This window comes from Lepidochelys kempii, chromosome 10, assembly GCF_965140265.1.
Source record: "Lepidochelys kempii isolate rLepKem1 chromosome 10, rLepKem1.hap2, whole genome shotgun sequence".
Taxonomy (NCBI): domain Eukaryota; kingdom Metazoa; phylum Chordata; order Testudines; family Cheloniidae; genus Lepidochelys; species Lepidochelys kempii.
The window spans coordinates 11,855,123-11,874,553 of record NC_133265.1 but is presented as its reverse complement, the minus strand read 5'-3'; the positions used below and the strand labels follow the sequence as shown (position 1 = coordinate 11,874,553).

At 45.8% G+C, this 19,431-nt stretch overlaps 1 protein-coding gene across 1 annotated transcript in view; it reads right to left on the bottom strand.

The window, feature by feature from the left end:
• SNX8 (sorting nexin 8) overlaps positions 1-12,793 on the bottom strand; it is a 31,941-nt gene extending 19,148 nt beyond the window's left edge. Inside the window, 4 exon segments of the mRNA XM_073361995.1 lie at positions 12,417-12,535; positions 12,537-12,577; positions 12,580-12,760; positions 12,762-12,793. Of these exon segments, the coding sequence (XP_073218096.1) occupies positions 12,417-12,535; positions 12,537-12,577; positions 12,580-12,760; positions 12,762-12,793 (373 nt within the window).
• Between the last annotated feature and the right edge of the window lie 6,638 nt (positions 12,794-19,431).

Sequence of the window (19,431 nt, the reverse complement as noted above, 5' to 3'; positions counted from 1 at the left end):
TAGAGATTCCTTTCCTGTTTCCAATCCCACTGTAAAGGGAAGCTATAACCATGCTATCCTTCCAAGCAGGCAGGACCTGGACCACCTGGCTGAACTGGCTAAACGTTTGTGAGCAGAAAAGATCTGGCTGCTTTAGGATCAATAGACGTTAACATCCTCCAGTGACTTAACAGAGGGGCTTTGAACAATAGCTCAACAGAAGGTAACTGTATAACACCAGGGTATGGAAAAGGAAATTAATTCACAGAAGGCAGAATCAAAGGCTCCTTATCTTAATTTGAAAGCCCTGTCTTTATGATAAGGTTTTACATTCTGTTTGCTGTAAGCCCAGATAAAGCAGAAAACTAGTCCATCTGCAATTCCACCAACACACTGCTTCAAGACATAGAGATCAGGCAGTTTGTTCAGTTTTCCTCAGATATTGGACTTTTTTAAGTAAAGCAAATCAAATCCAGGACAAGTGACCATACCCCACAAGTCTAGTTAGTCTTCAGATTCCTGCTAATGTGACTCAAAGAAGCGAGCCTTGAAACCTCAGCATTGCTCAGGATAACAAATCACCTGGCAACTGCCTATATAATAGCGTCTAGAAGATTTACGTGCCAGAACTTGGAAGAAATCAGTGCAATCTGATTGAATGTTAATAGTGTTTACTCATGGATGACATTGCAACATATCTGTTCTTCCAGCCAAGAGACAGATGCTACAAAGGCTTCTACTGGACTAGGAAAGGGGGAAGGAGAGGTAGAAGACAGTGAGGTCAGGACAAAGGTATTGAGGTAAAAGGCAGGTTCTCTAATGCAGTAGAAGAATCCTCCCCCATTTCATCTTTGATAGGGCAGCACTTTGATAAGTAAATCTTTTATCAAAGGCAGTACCACTTCAGCTTGGTAATGATATTAAATGCCTTCAGTCAACAGTACCCAACAGACACAAATCATCCCATACTGTTAAAATCAACCCACAGAATTAATTCACAGTCCTACAACCAGAAAAGCACCTGAAAGAGATGATTTCTCCTTTCCTAATCCAACACCAAGAGGGATTTTAAATTACTTGGTTGACTCCTTAGGAGGTGTACAATTTGGGGCCACAGCTTCTTTCACAGAGATGCTGTCTCATCAAGGAGACTAATCACTAGTTAGATCAGCTTCAGAAGCTCTTCCCCACCTTGTAACCCTCTATTTCCTCTCCTTCCACACCCCACAGGCCCTCTGAGCCATCCAAGCTTTTCTCCTAACCGCTCTTCAGCGCCTTCACCCACTTCTGACTTCAGGCCTTCTTCCATGCTGCCTCAGACATCTGGAGCAGCCTTCTGAAGCACACCAAACTCACCACCAGGCTTCTGACTATCCACCTATTCCCATGAAGCATTCTAGCAATTGTGACCATACTGGGATAGTTGAGTTTGCTGTCTTGATTTGTACCCTCTCAAGCATTTAGCTTGGAAACTCCTCGGGACAGGGACTGGTTTTCTATTTGGCACAGTTCTCCCAATGCAGTGTACACAGACAGCACGATCTACATGATAAATACCCCAGTGCTTGTTCCAAATTACAGATTAAAGAAGCTTGGCGCAAGGGCATGCTTTCAAGTAACTGTCTCCAGATGCAGAATATACCCCAGGACAAGGGCTGAAATGTTAAGTGAATTCTCCATCTCTTGATGGAGACTGGATGCCTTTCTGGAAGATATCCTTTAGCCAAACACAAGCGAATACATGGATAACTGGGTGAAATTTAGTGGCCTGTGATACACAGGGAGATGAGACTAGATGATCTAATGGTCCTTTCTGGCCATAAAAATCTGTGAATCTATAAAAACATGCAATTAAACATCCCATTGTAGAGAGGGCTTATCTTATCCCTGCTCCATACCTAAACCCAATTCGCTGAGAGTACCCTTTTCCACCTTCAGGTTATTTAATAACTTATTTCATGTGTAGACTCAAGGCTATCTGAGCACCTCACACAGAACTCCATGCTCCTCTGTGCTGTCATGTGAGTAACTCACTTCAGAGGAAGAATGACAGGAAAACAATCTTCTAAACAGAGACTAGTTAAAATGTGACCAACCCATTTCCTGAGAGGACAGGGTCAACCAACACTAATGCAGAACCCCCTCCTCCATATGCCAATATTCACTCCCCATCATCCAGCTTGCTGACATATAAAATAAAGTAAAAATTCCACAATAAGACACTTGCTCTCCTCCAAACCAGAGGTTCAGCAAGAAATGGCAATCCTTAGAAACAGACAGGAGGGGAAAGATGGGCATTCAAAATTTGAGAAAAAGAACCTGCAGGAGGAATCCTGAATCCTCCAACATTTAGCTGTAACCCTCAGAACACTGGCATAAATCCACCCAAATTAATGTTCAGAGCAACCCTATGAAAAGTATTCAGCCTCCAAAGGGTTAATAATGTGAATGGCCCTTAAGATTCCTCATGGGGTTTAGAGCTTACACTGCACAATAGGGGGAAAAAATGCAGAATGAAACCCCACCTTGAGGATCTCTGCAAGACATGTGTTGCCCATCATAATTTTAGGCAATTTTAGGCATTTTACTCCTAAACCTTGCATTACTCTTCCTGTCTTCATCTATTATCAAGCACCCCCTTATTCTCCTAGTCCCCTGCCTAACACCCACTTCTTCAATAAATCCTCTCTCCTCATCAATAATCCCAGACCCAATCTCTCCTGAAATGTTTTGTAGCTTATTTAAATTGCAAGATTGTCTATGCATCCATGTCTATGCATGTGTAAATTATGATACCACACACATAAATATGTATTAACTAGGGCTGTTGATTAATCACAGTTAACTCACACGATTAACTCAAAAAAATTAATAATCATTAAAAAATTGTATCGCGATTAATCGCAGTGTTAATCGGACTGTTAAACAATAGCATACCAATTGAAATGTATTAAATATTTTGGATGTTTTTCTACATTTTCGTATATATTGTATTCTGTGTTGTAATTGAAATCAGTGTATATTATTTTTTATTACAAATATTTGCCCTGTAAAAATGATAAACAAAAGAAATAGTATTTTTCAGTGCACCTCATACAAGTACTGCACTGCGATCTCTGTCGTGAAAGTGCAAATTACAAATGTAGAATTTTTTGTTACATAACTGCACTCAAAAACAAAACAATGTAAAACTTCAGAGCCTACAATTCCAGTCAGTCCTACTTCTTGTTCAGCCAATCGCTAAGACAAACAAGTTTGTTTACATTTATAGGAAATAATGCTGCCCTCTTATTTACAATGTCACCAGAAAGTGAGAACAGGCATTTGCATGGCACTTTTGTAGCCAGCACTGCAAGGTATTTATGTGCCAGATATGCTAAACATTCATATGCCCCTTCATGCTTCGGCCACCATTCCAGAAGACATGCTTCCATGCTGAGGACGCTTGTTAAAAAAAAATGTGTTAATTAAATTTGTGACTGAACTCCTTGGGGGAGAATTTTATGTCCCTCGCTCTGTTTTACCCACATTCTGCCATATATTTCATGTTATAGCAGTCTCGGATGATGACCCAGCACATGTTGTTCATTTTAAGAACACTTTCACTGCAGATTTCACAAAATGCAAAGAAGGTACCAACGTGAGATCTCTAAAGATAGCTACAGCACTGGACCCAAGGTTTAAGAATCTGAAGTGCCTTCCAAAAATCAGACAGGGGCGAGGTGTGGAGTGTGCTTTCAGAAGTCTTAAAAGAGCAACATTCCGATGAGGAAACTATAGAACCCGAACCACCAAAGAAGAAAATCAGCCTTCTGCTGGTGGCAGCTGACTGAGATAATGAAAATGAACATGCGTCGGTCCGCTCTGCTTTGGATTGTTATCAAGCAGAACCCGTCATCAGCATGGACACATGTCCCCTGGAATGGTAGTTGAAGCATGAAGGGATATATGAACCTTTAGCGCATCTGGCACGTACATATCTTGTGACGCCGACTACAACAATGCCATGAGAACACCTGTTCTTACTTTCAGGTGACACTGTAAACAAGAAGCGGGCAGCATTATCTCCTGCAAATGTAAACAAACTTTTTGTCTGAGCAATTGACTGAACAAGAAGTAGGACTGAGTGGACTTGCAGGCTCTAAAATTTTACATTGTTTTATTTTTTAATGCAGTTATTTTTGTACATAATTCTACATTTGTAAGTTCAACTTTCATGATAAAGAGATTGCACTACAGTACTTGTATTAGGTGAACTGAAAAATACTTTTTCTTTTGTTTTATTACAAATAATTGTAATAAAAAATATAAAGTGAGTATTGTACACTTTGTATTCTGTGTTGTAACTGAAATCAATATATTTGAAAATGTAGAAAACATCCAAAAATATTTAAATAAATGGTATTCTATTATTGTTTAACAGTGCGATTAATCGCTTGACAGCCCTAGTATTAACAATAAATTGTTCAAAAACATCAGCATGTGTAATACAACCTGGGTGACCAAGCAGGTTAAACTTGCACTTGTACTGGTTGTGTTCTCAGACCAGCAGTCAGAGAACACAAAAGGATAACTTCAGAACAGCTGCCAGTATTTTGGGAAAAACACTACCATGGAATTAATATTAACCCTACAGAACAACACACTCTAAAACTGCTCAACATTTTTCACTCTGTCAAAGAAACCAGTTTAAGAACAGACCCAAGATTCTTGGCCAGGACTAGTGGATAATGGTGTGAATTCTTTGGTATGAGTAGCTGCATTCAGCCAACTGATAGAAGAAGTTAAATGCACCCCCTTGGAAATAATAAAATATTTAACCCTTCTTGTTATGTATGCCCTGTGTAGAGCTGTACAGCTACACCTGTGAAAACATTCCCTTTGATTTCAGCAGACCACCACATAGTAATGTTTACATATAGCACAGTATATATGCCAGAGACATCAGGTATGAAGTGCTCCATGAAAGCATAAGGGAGTGTTAGTAACAAACAGAAGGAATTTAGCTACCTTCTGCAATCCATCCCTTTACATAGAGAATAACTCAAAGGAAGCTGCTCTTTTTGCACTCTTATGTCAGCATACACAAATTTGGGTAAAAATAGTCACGGATACCATCCATCCCTTGGCAGTTCATTGATAAATTCCCTGTGTGCATACACCTAGTCCAAGACGACAGGAAGACTCCCAATTTGCACTCTCTATAATTGGTCATCTATAGGATCACAAGACCTGCAAGTCTTTATTGTGCAAATTCCACCTGCAAGTACAGGTCGCTTTGCTACACTATATCAATTTTGTATGCATGCGTGCACACACATTTACTTTAAAAAGAGGAAGGTTTGTCTAGTGCAGGGATTGGCAACCTTTGGCAAGTGGCCCATCAGGGAAATCTGCTGGTGGTCCGGGACGGTTTGTTTACTTGCAGCGTCTGCAGGTTCGGCCCATCACAGCTTCCACTGGCCGCAGTTTGTCGTTCCAGGCCAATGGGGGCTGCGGGAAGCAGCATGGGCCAAGGGATGTGCTGGCCGTCGCCTCCCACAGCCTCCATTGGCCTGGAACGGTGACCACGGCCAGTGGGAGCTGCAATCGGCCAAACCTGCAGACGCTGCAGGTAAACAAACCATCCCGGGCCACCAGCGGATTTCCCTGATGGGCCACTTGCCAAAGGTTGCCAATCCCTGATCTAGTGGTTAAAGCACAGGACATAGAATCAAGGGGTAGGAGTTTTATTCCTGGGCAAATTCTGTCAAGTCAAACTCTCCAAACTTTGTTATCCCCATTTTACAGACGGGGAAAACTAACAACTCCCTACCTCACTAGGGTGTTTTGAGATTAAGTTAATTCATGGTTTTAAAGTGCTCAGGCATCCTCAAATGTAAGGTGCCTTAGAAGTATTTATTATGTTAGCAACAGCAGATTTCCTACAAGAAGACAAAAAATGTTCTGGAAGCAACAAAGCTAACCCCTCAGGAAGGGAAGCTGAAATTTCCTCATCATTATCACAGGTCAAAGCCTCAGGGAGAAGAGGTGGCTTCACATCTCAAAAGAGGAAAGCCAGAGCTGTACATTTATGCATGGGGAGACCTCAGATTTCCCCTTGGCAAAAACAGATGTTTCACTCACACTTCTGAGCCAGGAGCATTGAAACAATAATATAAGTATCATTCATCAGCATGTCCCTTCCCCTTCCACAAAAACCTCAGGAGTTACAGATTAAACCTATCATCTATTTACTGGTTTCAGAGTAACAGCCGTGTTAGTCTGTATTCGCAAAAAGAAAAAGGAAAAGGAAAAGAAGTGCCACAAGTACTTGCATCTATTTACTATATCAGTTAACCCCTCTGTCTCCCCTCACCTCTTAATTCCCCCTTTCCTGTCCATACCAACCTTCCTTGAACATCTGGCTTGTCCCCCAACTGAAAATTCAATTTGTTTTCCCTCCCTCATCTTATGTTGAAAGGTCTTGCATAGTTTGAAATGTCAAAGAGAAAACACGTTTCAGAGTAGCAGCCGTGTTAGTCTGTATTCGCAAAAAGAAAAGGAGTACTTGTGGCACCTTAGAGACTAACCAATTTATTTGAGCATAAGCTTTTGTGCATCCGATGAAGCGAGCTGTAGCTCACGAAAGCTTATGCTCAAATAAATTGGTTAGTCTCTAAGGTGCCACAAGTACTTTCTTTTTTCTTAGAGAGAAAACAGTAACTCTAAAAGTGTGTTGCAAGGAAGCCCTTCCTTCCCCCATCAACGGGCCTAGCATGCTTTTGATATTCAAGTGTTTGGAGTTTTTCTTGTTTTTACATCTCCTGTAAATTCATCTGATCTACCAGGACGAGACCCAGGAGAATCCAGTCCACTTTGTCCAGTAGAATTTTCTATTTACTATGCAGGTCTGTGTTCAACATGAAAGAGAAGGCATTCTTCTGACCAGGTTCAAAGTAAGCTATCCATTACGTTTCCCTTCAGCTGTAACTTCTGTTTGCTGAGGGCTTGTGAATTATACTGTCTTTGCTCCCCCCTTCTCTCCAACATACAGCTGCCTGCAACCTCCATCCCATGCCGACCTGCCACACACACCCAAAAAGGACACCTATTCAATTCCATAATAGATCATTACAAAGCATTTATGATGTGGGGACTAGCAAGATCTTGCTCTTCACTTTTCATTTCTCTCCAGCCCAAACATTCCTGGTGAAGATCTTTTAGTCTCAAGCCTGTGTCTTGGAGCTTCAGCACTTGCACGGGCTGCTCCAGCCTTCACTTCTGATTCTGTGGATCAGGCAGGGAGTTAATGGCACCACTCTAAACATTTGGGTACTGTGTTACCTGAAGACTGTTTAATAAAATAATGACACTTCGCATTTCTACAGCGCCTTTCAGTCACAGACTTCAAAATGCTTCACAAAGAAGGATAAGTATCATTCTCCCCATTTTACAGAAGGGAAACCTGCAGCTAAATTAAATCATTTGTCCAATGTCACACAGTGATTGTGAGAGAACAAGGAATTGATCCCAAGCCTCCTGAGCCCCAGCCTTGTGCCCTGTCCACTCAACTTTGCTGCTTGTTCTCCAAGTGATTACGTGATTTTCCAAGTCTCGGTAATACAAGGAGTCCTTATACTGTACACAGAGCACATTCCATCCACAAGCAAGGCAGAAGATCATAGTCCCAATGTGCAGCTACAATAATAAAAATAATAATAATTAACTGAGATACAGCTACAAATTGGAGAAATAACAGGATTATAGGAAAGACTCCATTGAGGAATATTTCCATGGACTACAGAGAAAGCAAAGTCATGGCCAGTGCAGACTTGAGTCCTCAATTCAATATCAATAAACTGTTGCTCTTAAGGTATGGATGTGACAGAAGATAAAAAGCAAGCAAACAGTAACTGAAACAAAGCTTAGCCCTCTGAACTCAAAAGATAACCTGAGCTTAATGACTAGGCATGTAACTGCTGCCCAAAACACTTTCCTCTGTGAAGATGGTTTTCAGGAAGTCACCAGCCACCGCAGCCTTGCTAGAATCTCCCAGCAAGAAGAAACTGCATTAGGTACATTCCACGAGTAGTTCTAAAGTTAGAAACTGTCAAGCTTCTGCAGTCCCCACCGCCCCATTTACTCAGGCCTGGAGAACCCCATCCAAAGGGAACAACTATCCTGCTCTACTATCATTTCTTTCCTCCCTTGCACATGAAGCGGCTATCTAAGAAGAAAACTAGGGACAAAGTATTTTAACTATAGATTTATCATGCAGTAAAATAAGTGCATTGGCAAAAGACCAGTTTGGAGACAACACCAATTAAACCAATCTCTCACCCCGCTTCCAAATATTATTGAAGAGTAGAATTCCCAGCCAGTGCGTTTACAAACCTTATTTTCAAAACTGAAAGCTTCAGGGGGAGGAAATGGGGAAATTCCACTTGCCTGCAACCGGTACAATTCTCTCCTCTCTGGTGCACAAGGTCTGCACACACAGTTAAAGATTTACCACTAGAGAAAAATAAACATCTGGATTTAGCAGTGCACTTGGCTTTCAGGACTAGCCATAAAAATCATCGGTTCCAAACAAGCTGCAATACAGGCATAAACAACCAAAAAATTAATTTACCAGTGCCAGCTATTTTCTGAGAGAGTGACTTGCACCAATAATAAAAAAGTTACTTTTTAACCTTCTATAACCAGATTCTGTTTAAAAGTACCTTTCATTCTAGGGACAAGGAAAGGCAAATAGATTGTCCACCTGTCCCTCTACAGAAAATCCATCAACAGCCTGTCTGAAGCCTCACTACTGTAGAGAAGAGAAGTCTTTGGCCTTCCTAGAGCATACACAGCCAAACTGTGGTGGTTCACAGAAGAGGAGCTCAACCATCTCAAACTAAACAGGGACCATCAAACCCACACCACGATGCTAGAGATAAAAGTAATGGTTCAAGTTCCTCCAGTCTACCCTGCCTTCCACAGCCAAGGCTTCCTTCACTAAAACCCAATTCACTCCCACAGTTTACAATATTTGTCAGAGGAAGACAAATGAAGATGAGCAGGTCAGTCAGTTACAGAAGTACTAGACAGAAACAGCCTATGCCAAAACACCATCACTGTTTCATCATTATAAGCCTCCTAAAACAGCCAGATCAGAACTTTCCACAACAGACACGCCTAACCAAGCTTGTTCTCTGGCACTATAAAACACCATCTCACAAAGACACTTGTTCTAATCTCTTACATTGGTCCTTGGCAGCAACAGCCCAGATTTATTTTACAAACATGACCATGGGGGGGAGAAATGCAGTAACCCCATATCTGTAGGGTTAACAAAAGGACGCACATACCTGATGCTGGAAGCAATCCTACCAAACTTCTTATTTCTTTCATGCATAAAACCTACTTACTTTTTGTTAACTCTACCTTTGTGTGTTTTCAAGTGGACACAAAACACTACCCACAGAACAATAATTAGTGATCAGCTGTCTGAACCTGCTCTAATTAACTGTATCCCTCTCTCCTCCCTCAAAGAGAAAACTGGCAGAGAAGTGTCCTTCTGCAATTGATATCTGATTAATATCCAATAGATCAGCTTTCAGGGGGCTGTACTCTGCCTTTCAGAGAGATGGAGATGATCATACAACTGTCCCTCCCATCTTTAATTACCAGGAGTCTAGTGAATTAAAAAACATATATTAAAAACAAGTAAATAAGACACATCAGAAGCTCCCTCCCGTTCTCATTGCATAACTAACATTAGCAGAATGTGCTGCAAGTTTCACACAACGTCATGATCTTAAGAGCAGCTCCCAATGCTGAAGTTTTAAGAAAATGCAGCTGAATGTCTTTTTCAAGTTAGGATTTATTTTTGGCTTGCCTCAATTGGGAAAGGAGAAGTGGTCCACATCCTGGAGAGTCTGCCCAGACTATCTATGACGACAGTACCTAGCAGACTGCATCATAAATTTCACCAAGTGTTTAAAGTGTCACTGAATCCACTTACATAGCCACAGTAAAACAAAACACACTAAAAAAAATTCATTTTAGCAGCTATGAAAGTGTCCAGCTATATAACTCCCAGTGAGAGTGTTTTACAGTTTGCTAGACTATTCGGTTTTTAGATTAAATTATGGAGAAGGGAACCATTAAAAATGTATCCACATCTTTAACAAATGCAAACAGTGCCCTGAATGTACTGTGGTCTTGTTCACGATTCATTCAGTATAAAAACCACTCGACTTTGCAATCCATTAGCCCTCTCTACCCTCCAGTGGTAACAGCTTCCCTTACAGGCAGGCCCCAACCTCAGCCACGATACATGAGTTCACTACCAGCTCTCTCCCTACACAAGGAGGCAAGCTAAGCACAAGATGAGAATGGACCCAACTCATGCCTGAGGTCAAAACCTTGGAAAGACTAGTCCAGTAAGCCAGGTCCTAACAGACCCCATGATCCACAGAGTCACTGGGCAAGTCAGTTTGCCTCTTTGTGGCTTGGTCATCGCCAAGATATGGGGAGGGCACATCAATACATCTCGTCCCTGGGAAATGGGACTGGCCAAGGCATCTCTGCAGACCAACACTGTGAGCGTGAAGTCTTCTTTGGAAATGGGTGGAGTGGGGCAGCCCTGGTACATGCCATCACATGGCCCCAGCCCAGCTGTCCAGAGAGGGGAGGCAGCTCTGACATGCCTCCTTCTCAGCATTTTTTCAGGGGTGAGGGCAAGGGAGAAGGCAGCCCTGACAAACACCTTCCCCTGCCTAACTTATTTGGGGAGGCCGAGAGGAGCAAGGAATCCCTGACACCCCCAGTTCAACTGAAAGAGAAAGAGACAGCCCTGAATCCTGCCACCTCCTATGTCCATCTCCCAGTTGGTGGAGAGAAGGAAGAGACAGCACCGACACCCCCGCCTCCTGCACCCAGCTCCCTTGGGTTGGGGGGGGGAGACAGACCCCGACCCCCCCCCGCCCGGCTTCCTTAGGTGGGGGAGGGGAGCAGACACAGCCCTGACACCCCCTCCTCCTGCGCCCGGCCCCTGGGGGGGAGGGGGGAAGACACAGCCCTGACACCCCCTCCTCCTGCACCCGGCCCCTGGGGGGGGAGGGGGGAAGACACAGCCCTGACACCCCCTCCTCCTGCACCCGGCCCCTGGGGGGGGAGGGGGGAAGACACAGCCCTGACACCCCCTCCTTCTGCACCCGGCCCCTGGGGGGGGGGGGGGGAGACACAGCCCTGACACCCCCTCCTCCTGCACCCGGCCCCTGGGGGGGGGAGGGGGGAAGATACCGCCTCCTCCTGCACCCGGCCCCTGGTGGGGGGGAGGGGAGAGAGACCCTGACACATACCCCCCTCCTGCGCCCGGCCCCTGGGGGGGATGTGGGAAGACACAGCCCTGACACCCCCTCCTGCGCCCGGCCCCTGGGGGGGCGGGGGGGGAGGGGAGAGAGACCCTGACACATACCCCCCCTCCTGCGCCCGGCCCCTGGGAGGGAGGGGGGAAGACACAGCCCTGACACCCCCTCCTCCTGCGCCCGGCCCCTGCGGGGGGGGGGAGGGGAGAGAGACCCTGACACATACCCCCCCTCCTGCGCCCGGCCCCTGGGAGGGAGGGGGGAAGACACAGCCCTGACACATACCCCCCCTCCTGCGCCCGGCCCCGGGGGGGGGGGAGACACAGCCCTGACACATACCCCCCCTCCTGCGCCCGGCCCCTAGGGGGGGAGGGGGGAAGACACAGCCCTGACACCGCCTCCTCCTGCGCCCGGCCCCGGGAGGGGGGGGGAAGAGACACAGCCCTGACGCCCCCTCCTCCTGCGCCCGGCCCCTGGGGGGGGGGGAAGACACAGCCCTGACACATACCCCCCCTCCTGCGCCCGGCCCCGGGGGCGGGGGAAGAGACACAGCCCTGACACCCCCTCCTCCTGCGCCCGGCCCCTGGGGGGGGAGGGGGGAAGACACAGCCCTGACACATACCCCCCCTCCTGCGCCCGGCCCCGGGGGCGGGGGAAGACACAGCCCTGACACATACCCCCCCTCCTGCGCCCGGCCCCTGGGAGGGAGGGGGGAAGACACAGCCCTGACACCCCCTCCTCCTGCGCCCGGCCCCTGGGGGGGGGAGGGGGGAAGACACAGCCCTGACACATACCCCCCCTCCTGCGCCCGGCCCCTGGGAGGGAGGGGGGAAGACACAGCCCTGACACCCCCTCCTCCTGCGCCCGGCCCCTGGGGGGGGAGGGGGGAAGACACAGCCCTGACACATACCCCCCGTCCTGCCCCCGGCCCCGTGGTTACAGGGGAGGAAGAGAGAGACCCTGACACCCCGCCCGGCTCCCTTGGGTGGTGCGGGAGACGGGCCCCGACACCCCGCCCGGCGCGCTTGCGGGGGAGGACACTGCCCCAGCTCCCGAGGCGAAGCAGCCCTCGCAGCCCCCCTACGCCCCGTTCCGTACCGGTGGCGGCTCCGCCCGAGCCTGCGGGCACCTCCCCGTCCATCTCGCCAGCGGTCATGTGAGCCCGGGATCCCCGCCGCCGCCCTCCCCTTCCTGCTCCGCGCCCGCCCCTCAGAGGGCGGAGCCGGGGGCTGGAGAGTCCGACTCGCCCGGCCTGCCCGGGGCCGGGCTGAGGGGAGGCGTCCGGGGCTCCCGGGCCTCGTAGGCTGAGACGTGAAGGGGCGCAGAGGGGGAGATGGGCCACCCGGTGGGGAGGAGACACGGGGAGGGGCGGATGGGAACCCCATGCGGGGAGGGAGCGGGGCCACATGAAGTGGAGCAGAGAGGGGAAGAAAGAGCGAGGAGGGACATGAGGGAGGCGGCAGAGTCACTTTCATGTTGTCAGGTTTCAGAGTAGCAGCCGTGTTAGTCTGTGTCCGCAAAAAGAAAAGGAGGACTTGTGGCACCTTAGAGACTAACCAATTTATTTGAGCATGAGCTTTCGTGAGCTACAGCTCACTTCATGGGATGCATATCGTGGAAACTGCAGCAGACATTATATACACACAGAGATCATGAACCAATACCTCCTCCCACCCCACTGTCCTGCTGGTAATAGCTTATCTAAAGTGATCATCAGGTGGGCCATTTCCAGCACAAATCCAGGTTTTCTCACCCTCCACCCCCCCACACAAATTCACTCTCCTGCTGGTGATAGCCCATCCAAAGTGACAACTCTTTACACAACGTGCATGATAATCAAGTTGGGCCATTTCTTGCACAAATCCAGGTTTTCTCACATTCCCCCCACCCCCATACACACACAAACTCACTCTCCTGCTGGTAATAGCTCATCCAAACTGACCACTCTCCAAGTTTAAATCCAAGTTAAACCAGAACATCTGGGGGGGGGGTAGGAAAAAACAAGAGGAAACAGGCTACCTTGCATAATGACTTAGCCACTCCCAGTCTCTATTTAAGCCTAAATTAATAGTATCCAATTTGCAAATGAATTCCAATTCAGCAGTTTCAGGACAGGCCTAATAAAGAAAATAACAGAGCACCACTAGCCGTCACCTTCAGCCCCCAACTAAAACCCCTCCAACGCATTATTAAGGATCTACAACCTATCCTAAAGGATGACCCAGCACTCTCACTGGCAAGGCCAGTCCTTGCCTACAGACAGCCCCGCAACCTGAAGCAAATACTCACCAACAACCACATACCACACAACAGAACCACTAACCCAGGAACTTATCCTTGCAACAAAGCCCGTTGCCAACTGTGCCCACATATCTATTCAGGGGACACCATCACAGGGCCTAATAACATCAGCCACACTATCAGAGGATCGTTCACCTGCACATCCACCAATGTGATATATGCCATCATGTGCCAGCAATGCCCCTCTGCCATGTACATTGGTCAAACTGGACAGTCTCTACGTAAAAGAATAAATGGACACAAATCAGATGTCAAGAATTATAACATTCATAAACCAGTCGGAGAACACTTCAATCTCTCTGGTCACGCAATCACAGACATGAAGGTCGCTATCTTAAAACAAAAAAACTTCAAATCCAGACTCCAGCGAGAAACTGCTGAATTGGAATTCATTTGCAAATTAGATACTATTAATTTAGGCTTAAATAGAGACTGGGAGTGGCTAAGTCATTATGCAAGGTAGCCTGTTTCCTCTTGTTTTTTCCTACCCCCCCCCCCCCAGATGTTCTGGTTTAACTTAGATTTAAACTTGGAGAGTGGTCAGTTTGGATGAGCTATTACCAGCAGGAGAGTGAGTTTGTGTGTGTATGGGGGTGGGGGGAATGTGAGAAAACCTGGATTTGTGCAGGAAATAGCCCAACTTGATTATCATGCACATTGTGTAAAGAGTTGTCACTTTGGATGGGCTATCACCAGCAGGAGAGTGAATTTGTGTGGGGGGGTGGGGGGTGAGAAAACCTGGATTTGTGCTGGAAATGGCTCACCTGATGATCACTTTAGATAAGCTATTACCAGCAGGACAGTGGAGTGGGAGGAGGTATTGTTTCATATTCTCTGTGTATATATAAAGTCTGCTGCAGTTTCCACGGTATGCATCCGATGAAGTGAGCTGTAGCTCACAAAAGCTCATGCTCAAATAAATTGGTTAGTCTCTAAGGTGCCACAAGTACTCCTTTTCTTTCATGTTGTCGTGTCCGCCTGAAAGCCCAACGTCTTTCTGTCTCCACGACAGTCACTTAATCGGCTTCAGAGTAACAGCCCTGTTAGCATGTATCCGCAAAAAGAAAAGGAGTACTTGTGGCACCTTAGAGACTAACCAATTTATTTGAGCATGAGCTTTTGTGAGCTACAGCTCACTTCATGGGATGCATACCATGGAAACTGCAGAAGACATTATATACACAGAGACCATGAAACAATACCTCCTCCCACCCCGCTCTCCTGCTGGTAATAGCTTATCTAAAGTGATCACTCTCCTTACAATGTGTATGATGATCAAGTTGGGCCATTTCCAAAACCTGGATTTCCTTTATGCATCATAAAGCATTCAAAAATAAGAAAGCTTGTCCTACAGATGTATTTTCTAAAGGTACATCAGATGAGGATTTCAGACATGCATAACTCACATCTTATTTTACCAACAGATCTTTCTCAATCTGGAACTATATGGCTGATTCTAATATAAATAAATAAGACATATTGCATAATGGTTTTTTTTTTAAACACAGCAAAGAAAGCAGAGGGAATGTAAAATTTAAATGTTTATGAATTGTGAATCTTCTCATTACAATACTACCAGCCTACAATACAATACTACTTTTCACTTTCAATTTACAAACCACTGTACATACATTCACTAATTAAGCTTCATTTTACTTCGGCACGATAGGTAATTAGTATCCCCATTATTACATAGGGAAACTAAGACACAGAAAGTTACTTTACAAAGTGAGACTTGTAGACCTCGGTAATCATGAGCATGCCACTCTCCCTTGAATTTTTTTCATGCTGCTTCCCCACCCAAAAGATGTGAATGACCCAAAGATTCTCCTTTTCCTTCTCCTTCTTGCCCTAGCACTTCTTATGTTGTGCTCCCCCAACAGATTAGGAAACAGAGTAAAACTGACTATTCAATTAAAACAATACAGCACAGATACTCCATTTTAGCAAACCAGTAGGACTATCATGAAGCTGATCAGCCCTTTTCTTGAGGACATCAGAACCGCTGGGTCATTTGTACTTTTTGTAGACAGGAAGGGAGGAGGGAATGGTGAATGTTCAGCACTTCTAAAAATCAGGCCCTATGCTCTTTTCTGTGTAGATATATAATTTGTAAACAAAATGCACAGCAGAATCTACTTGTTCTCATTTAGCCATACGTCTTGGATTGGATTGTACTTATCTTCAAAAACTATTATTATGCCCCAATATGAATATGACATTTTTCACTTAGAATTGCTTTTGCACACTATAGGTGGAGTCGTGCAGAAAAATATTGTGGAAAAACGTAACCCAACTGCAGAAATGGTATTTGAATAGGGTTTTAAAGGTCTTCTTTAGCATAAGCCATTGACGCTTCACTTTTACGATAAACACAATAAGAGGCAACATGGACTGGTGGATAGGACGCCTCTAGGCACTAGTGTAATATAAATAATAAAAATTACTAGAGAGAGGGGAAAAAAATTGGGTCATTTGCACCATGGAGATGGCAGGGGCCAATGGGCTCAGCGCTGCAAACATAGTGGGTATTTACTTACGTTTTCCTGTAGAGAGTTTACAGGGTCAGCCTTAACTGTCAGTACTTAAAACCTTGGGCCTTAGAAACTGCCCCACTGTAACATACCAGTCTACAGTCCAGACTAATGAGTAGCTGTGTCATCCCTGCTCTCTAACCTGGGTGCCCTTTACAATGCTTTGCTGCTTTAGCCCAGTCTGGACTGCTCACAAACAGCTTCCAGCCGGCAAGTTACTCCCAGCTATGTCTCTGTGTGTGCTGCAGATAGCCAGCCATACTTTGGCTCATACCAATCTTAGTTATGCTGCAGGGTGACCCCAACTCACTCTTAGTCTTAGATTTCCCCCTTTCCTCCCCCAGAAATGTATGTCCTGTACTGCCCAGCCCTCTCCTGGACAATTAAAGTTTGTATATAGTCTGTTATTGCCTTTATAGAAATAATATGCACATACTTGACGCTCCAAACAGAGTTTCCAAAACACTTTGGTTTAAACACACTGCATTAGATAAAACAAGTTTATTAAGTACAAAGATATAGGCTTTAAAGGACTACAAATAATGAGGAATAAAAGTCAGAAATGGTTAAAAAAATAAAGATAAAATGCAACTGGTGCCCAACTTAACAAACTATGTTAAATTCAAAGCAAAGTTTTCTGACCACATGTTCTCAACAGTCTTATTGACTAAACTTCTTAGGTCAGGACCCCTTCTGCAGTTCAATGGCTGCTTTCTTTGTCCGTTCTGGTGCAGTGAATCAATGGACAGAAAGAGAGAGGGAGGGTGCATGGGGTGTTTGTTCCTTCTTTTTGTAGTGTCAGTCCCCATCTTGGAAAACATTTCCGGCAGAGATTCAAGACACAGACGGTCTATGGAGAAGGATGTTTCCTGCTGCTTTTCCTCACCTTTTTGAGGTTTCTTTGTCTACCCTTCCTGATTGATCATGCTGTTTACTACTTAAATGCAAATTAAGCAGAGCACAAGTTCCTTTGTTTGAGACAGACCTATTTGCCAGGTTTGGAACACATTAATAACATTATACAGGGAAATCTTATGACTTCACATACAATGTTGCCACACATATTTTAATAGGACAATATGGACCAGCAAATTATGAGTTTTCAGATGATACCTCACAAGACATGCTTTATACCAGAGGTGGGCAAACTACGACCCGCGGGACCCTCCTGCCCAGCCCCTGAGCTCCTGGCCTGGGAGGCTTGCCCCCGGCCCCTCCCCTGCTGTTCCCCCTCCCCCGCAGCCTCAGCATGCCACGCCGCGTTGCGCTCTGGGTGGCTGGGCAGTGCAGTTGCAAAGCCATGGCCTGACCCGGTGCTCTGGGCAGCGCAGCTGTAGAGCCGCCAGCCACCGGTGCTCCAGGCAGCGTGGTAAGGGGGGAGCGAGGGGGTGGGTAGAGGGCAGGGGAGTTCAGGGGTGCGGTTAGAGGTCGGGGGGTCAGGGTGGGGAACAGGGGCGGTGGATGGGGCAGGAGTCCCGGGGGTGCTGTCAGGGGACAGGGAACGGGGGGGGTTGGATGGGGCAGGAGTCCCAGGGGAGCCCTCAGGGGGTGAGAAGCAGGGGGGTCAGATAGGAGGTGGGGGCCAGACCACACCTGGCTGTTTGGGGAGACCCCGCCTCCCCTAACTGGCCCTCTATACAATTTTGGAAACCCGATGTGGCCCTCAGACCAAAAAGTTTGCCCGCCCCTGCTTTATACCAAGATTAGTACAACAGTGTGTAGGGTGTGGACACAGGTACATTCTGTCACACCCACCCAATCCTGAAACTGCTGATTAAGGATGGGAAGAGTCACACTGAAAAAGCAGTGAAAAACAGTTGGCATACGGGCAGAGAAGCAGTTTCTATAGAAAGGGAAAGAAATAAAAGAGAAGAGAAGCTGAAAGTTATTGCAAATGAAGGGGGACTGTAGAGGCAAAGAGAGGGGAGAAAGGTCATGTGTTTAATCTGAGTGGTAACAAAAGGAAAACTGGTTAGTCTGAAGGTAGCTCTGCTCCATCCCCAGCACCTTAATGTTGCTGCAAACTAAGTCAAGATCCTGATATGCAAATCAACAATAATTTTACTGAAAAAAATCTATTATTGCATCCCTCATTGCATAAAAATAGCCCATTCTAAATTTCCTTCTTTAAGAGCTTCAGGTCCTAGATTCTCAAAGTTATTTAGATGCCTAAATACCATTGAGGATCAGGGCCCAGGGGAGAATATGTAACAGCCAGATAAATACAGTACACTAAGTTAGCTAGATTTGAGAGGAGTTAGAGTGACATCCTGTGACTAGTTTGCAAAATAACAAATCTGGATTTCCTGACTTTTCCCCCTCAAGTTTCTTCTCCTAAATGAAAAGGAGTACTTGTGGCACCTTAGAGACTAACCAATTTATTTGAGCATGAGCTTTCGTGAGCTACAGCTCACTTCATCGGATGCATACCATGGAAACTGCAGCAGACTTTATATACACACAGAGAATATGAAACTATTGAAAACTATATGAAACTATAGAAAATATTCATATTCTCTGTGTGTATATAAAGTCTGCTGCAGTTTCCACGGTATGCATCCGATGAAGTGAGCTGTAGCTCAGGAAAGCTCATGCTCAAATAAATTGGTTAGTCTCTAAGGTGCCACAAGTACTCCTTTTCTTTTTGCGAATACAGACTAACAGGGCTGTTACTCTGAAACCTGTCTCTGTACACAGAGAACATGAAGCAATGGGTGTTACCATACACACTGTAAGGAGAGTGATCAGGAGTACACTAGAGTCACTTCAGGCTCATACTTTGCCTCTAGTGTCATGGCGGTCACACGTCCCTATTCCCAGCGCCCAGAACCTCCCTAGGAAGTGTTCTTCCAACCACGTGAAGGGGAGAGAGAGAGCGCTGATGTGGCGACCTTTGTTGGACCGTACCATCCTAAATGTGACCCCTTTTTACTGGGGGTTTAAATAGTCTCCTAAAATGTTTGCTGTGTCTTCTCCTAGTACCGCCCATGATCATGTGCTACCCTCCCTTCGATTGGCGTTGGTAGCGTCCACGCGTTGGCTATGTCCATTATACAACATTTGTAGGGGTACCAGGGATATATTATCCTATTATTATACCGTTTTATCATTTTACCCCCTTATCTTAAATACATTACAATAGCAGATACCCTGGGTGCATTTTATTTTTAATCTATACAGGGAGGTGTATTCGGTATCTCTCCCTTTTCCACCTTCCAAGATGGTTCAGTCAGGCCTCACCTAGTGCTGCTGACGAGGGCTGCCATGTTGGACTAAAC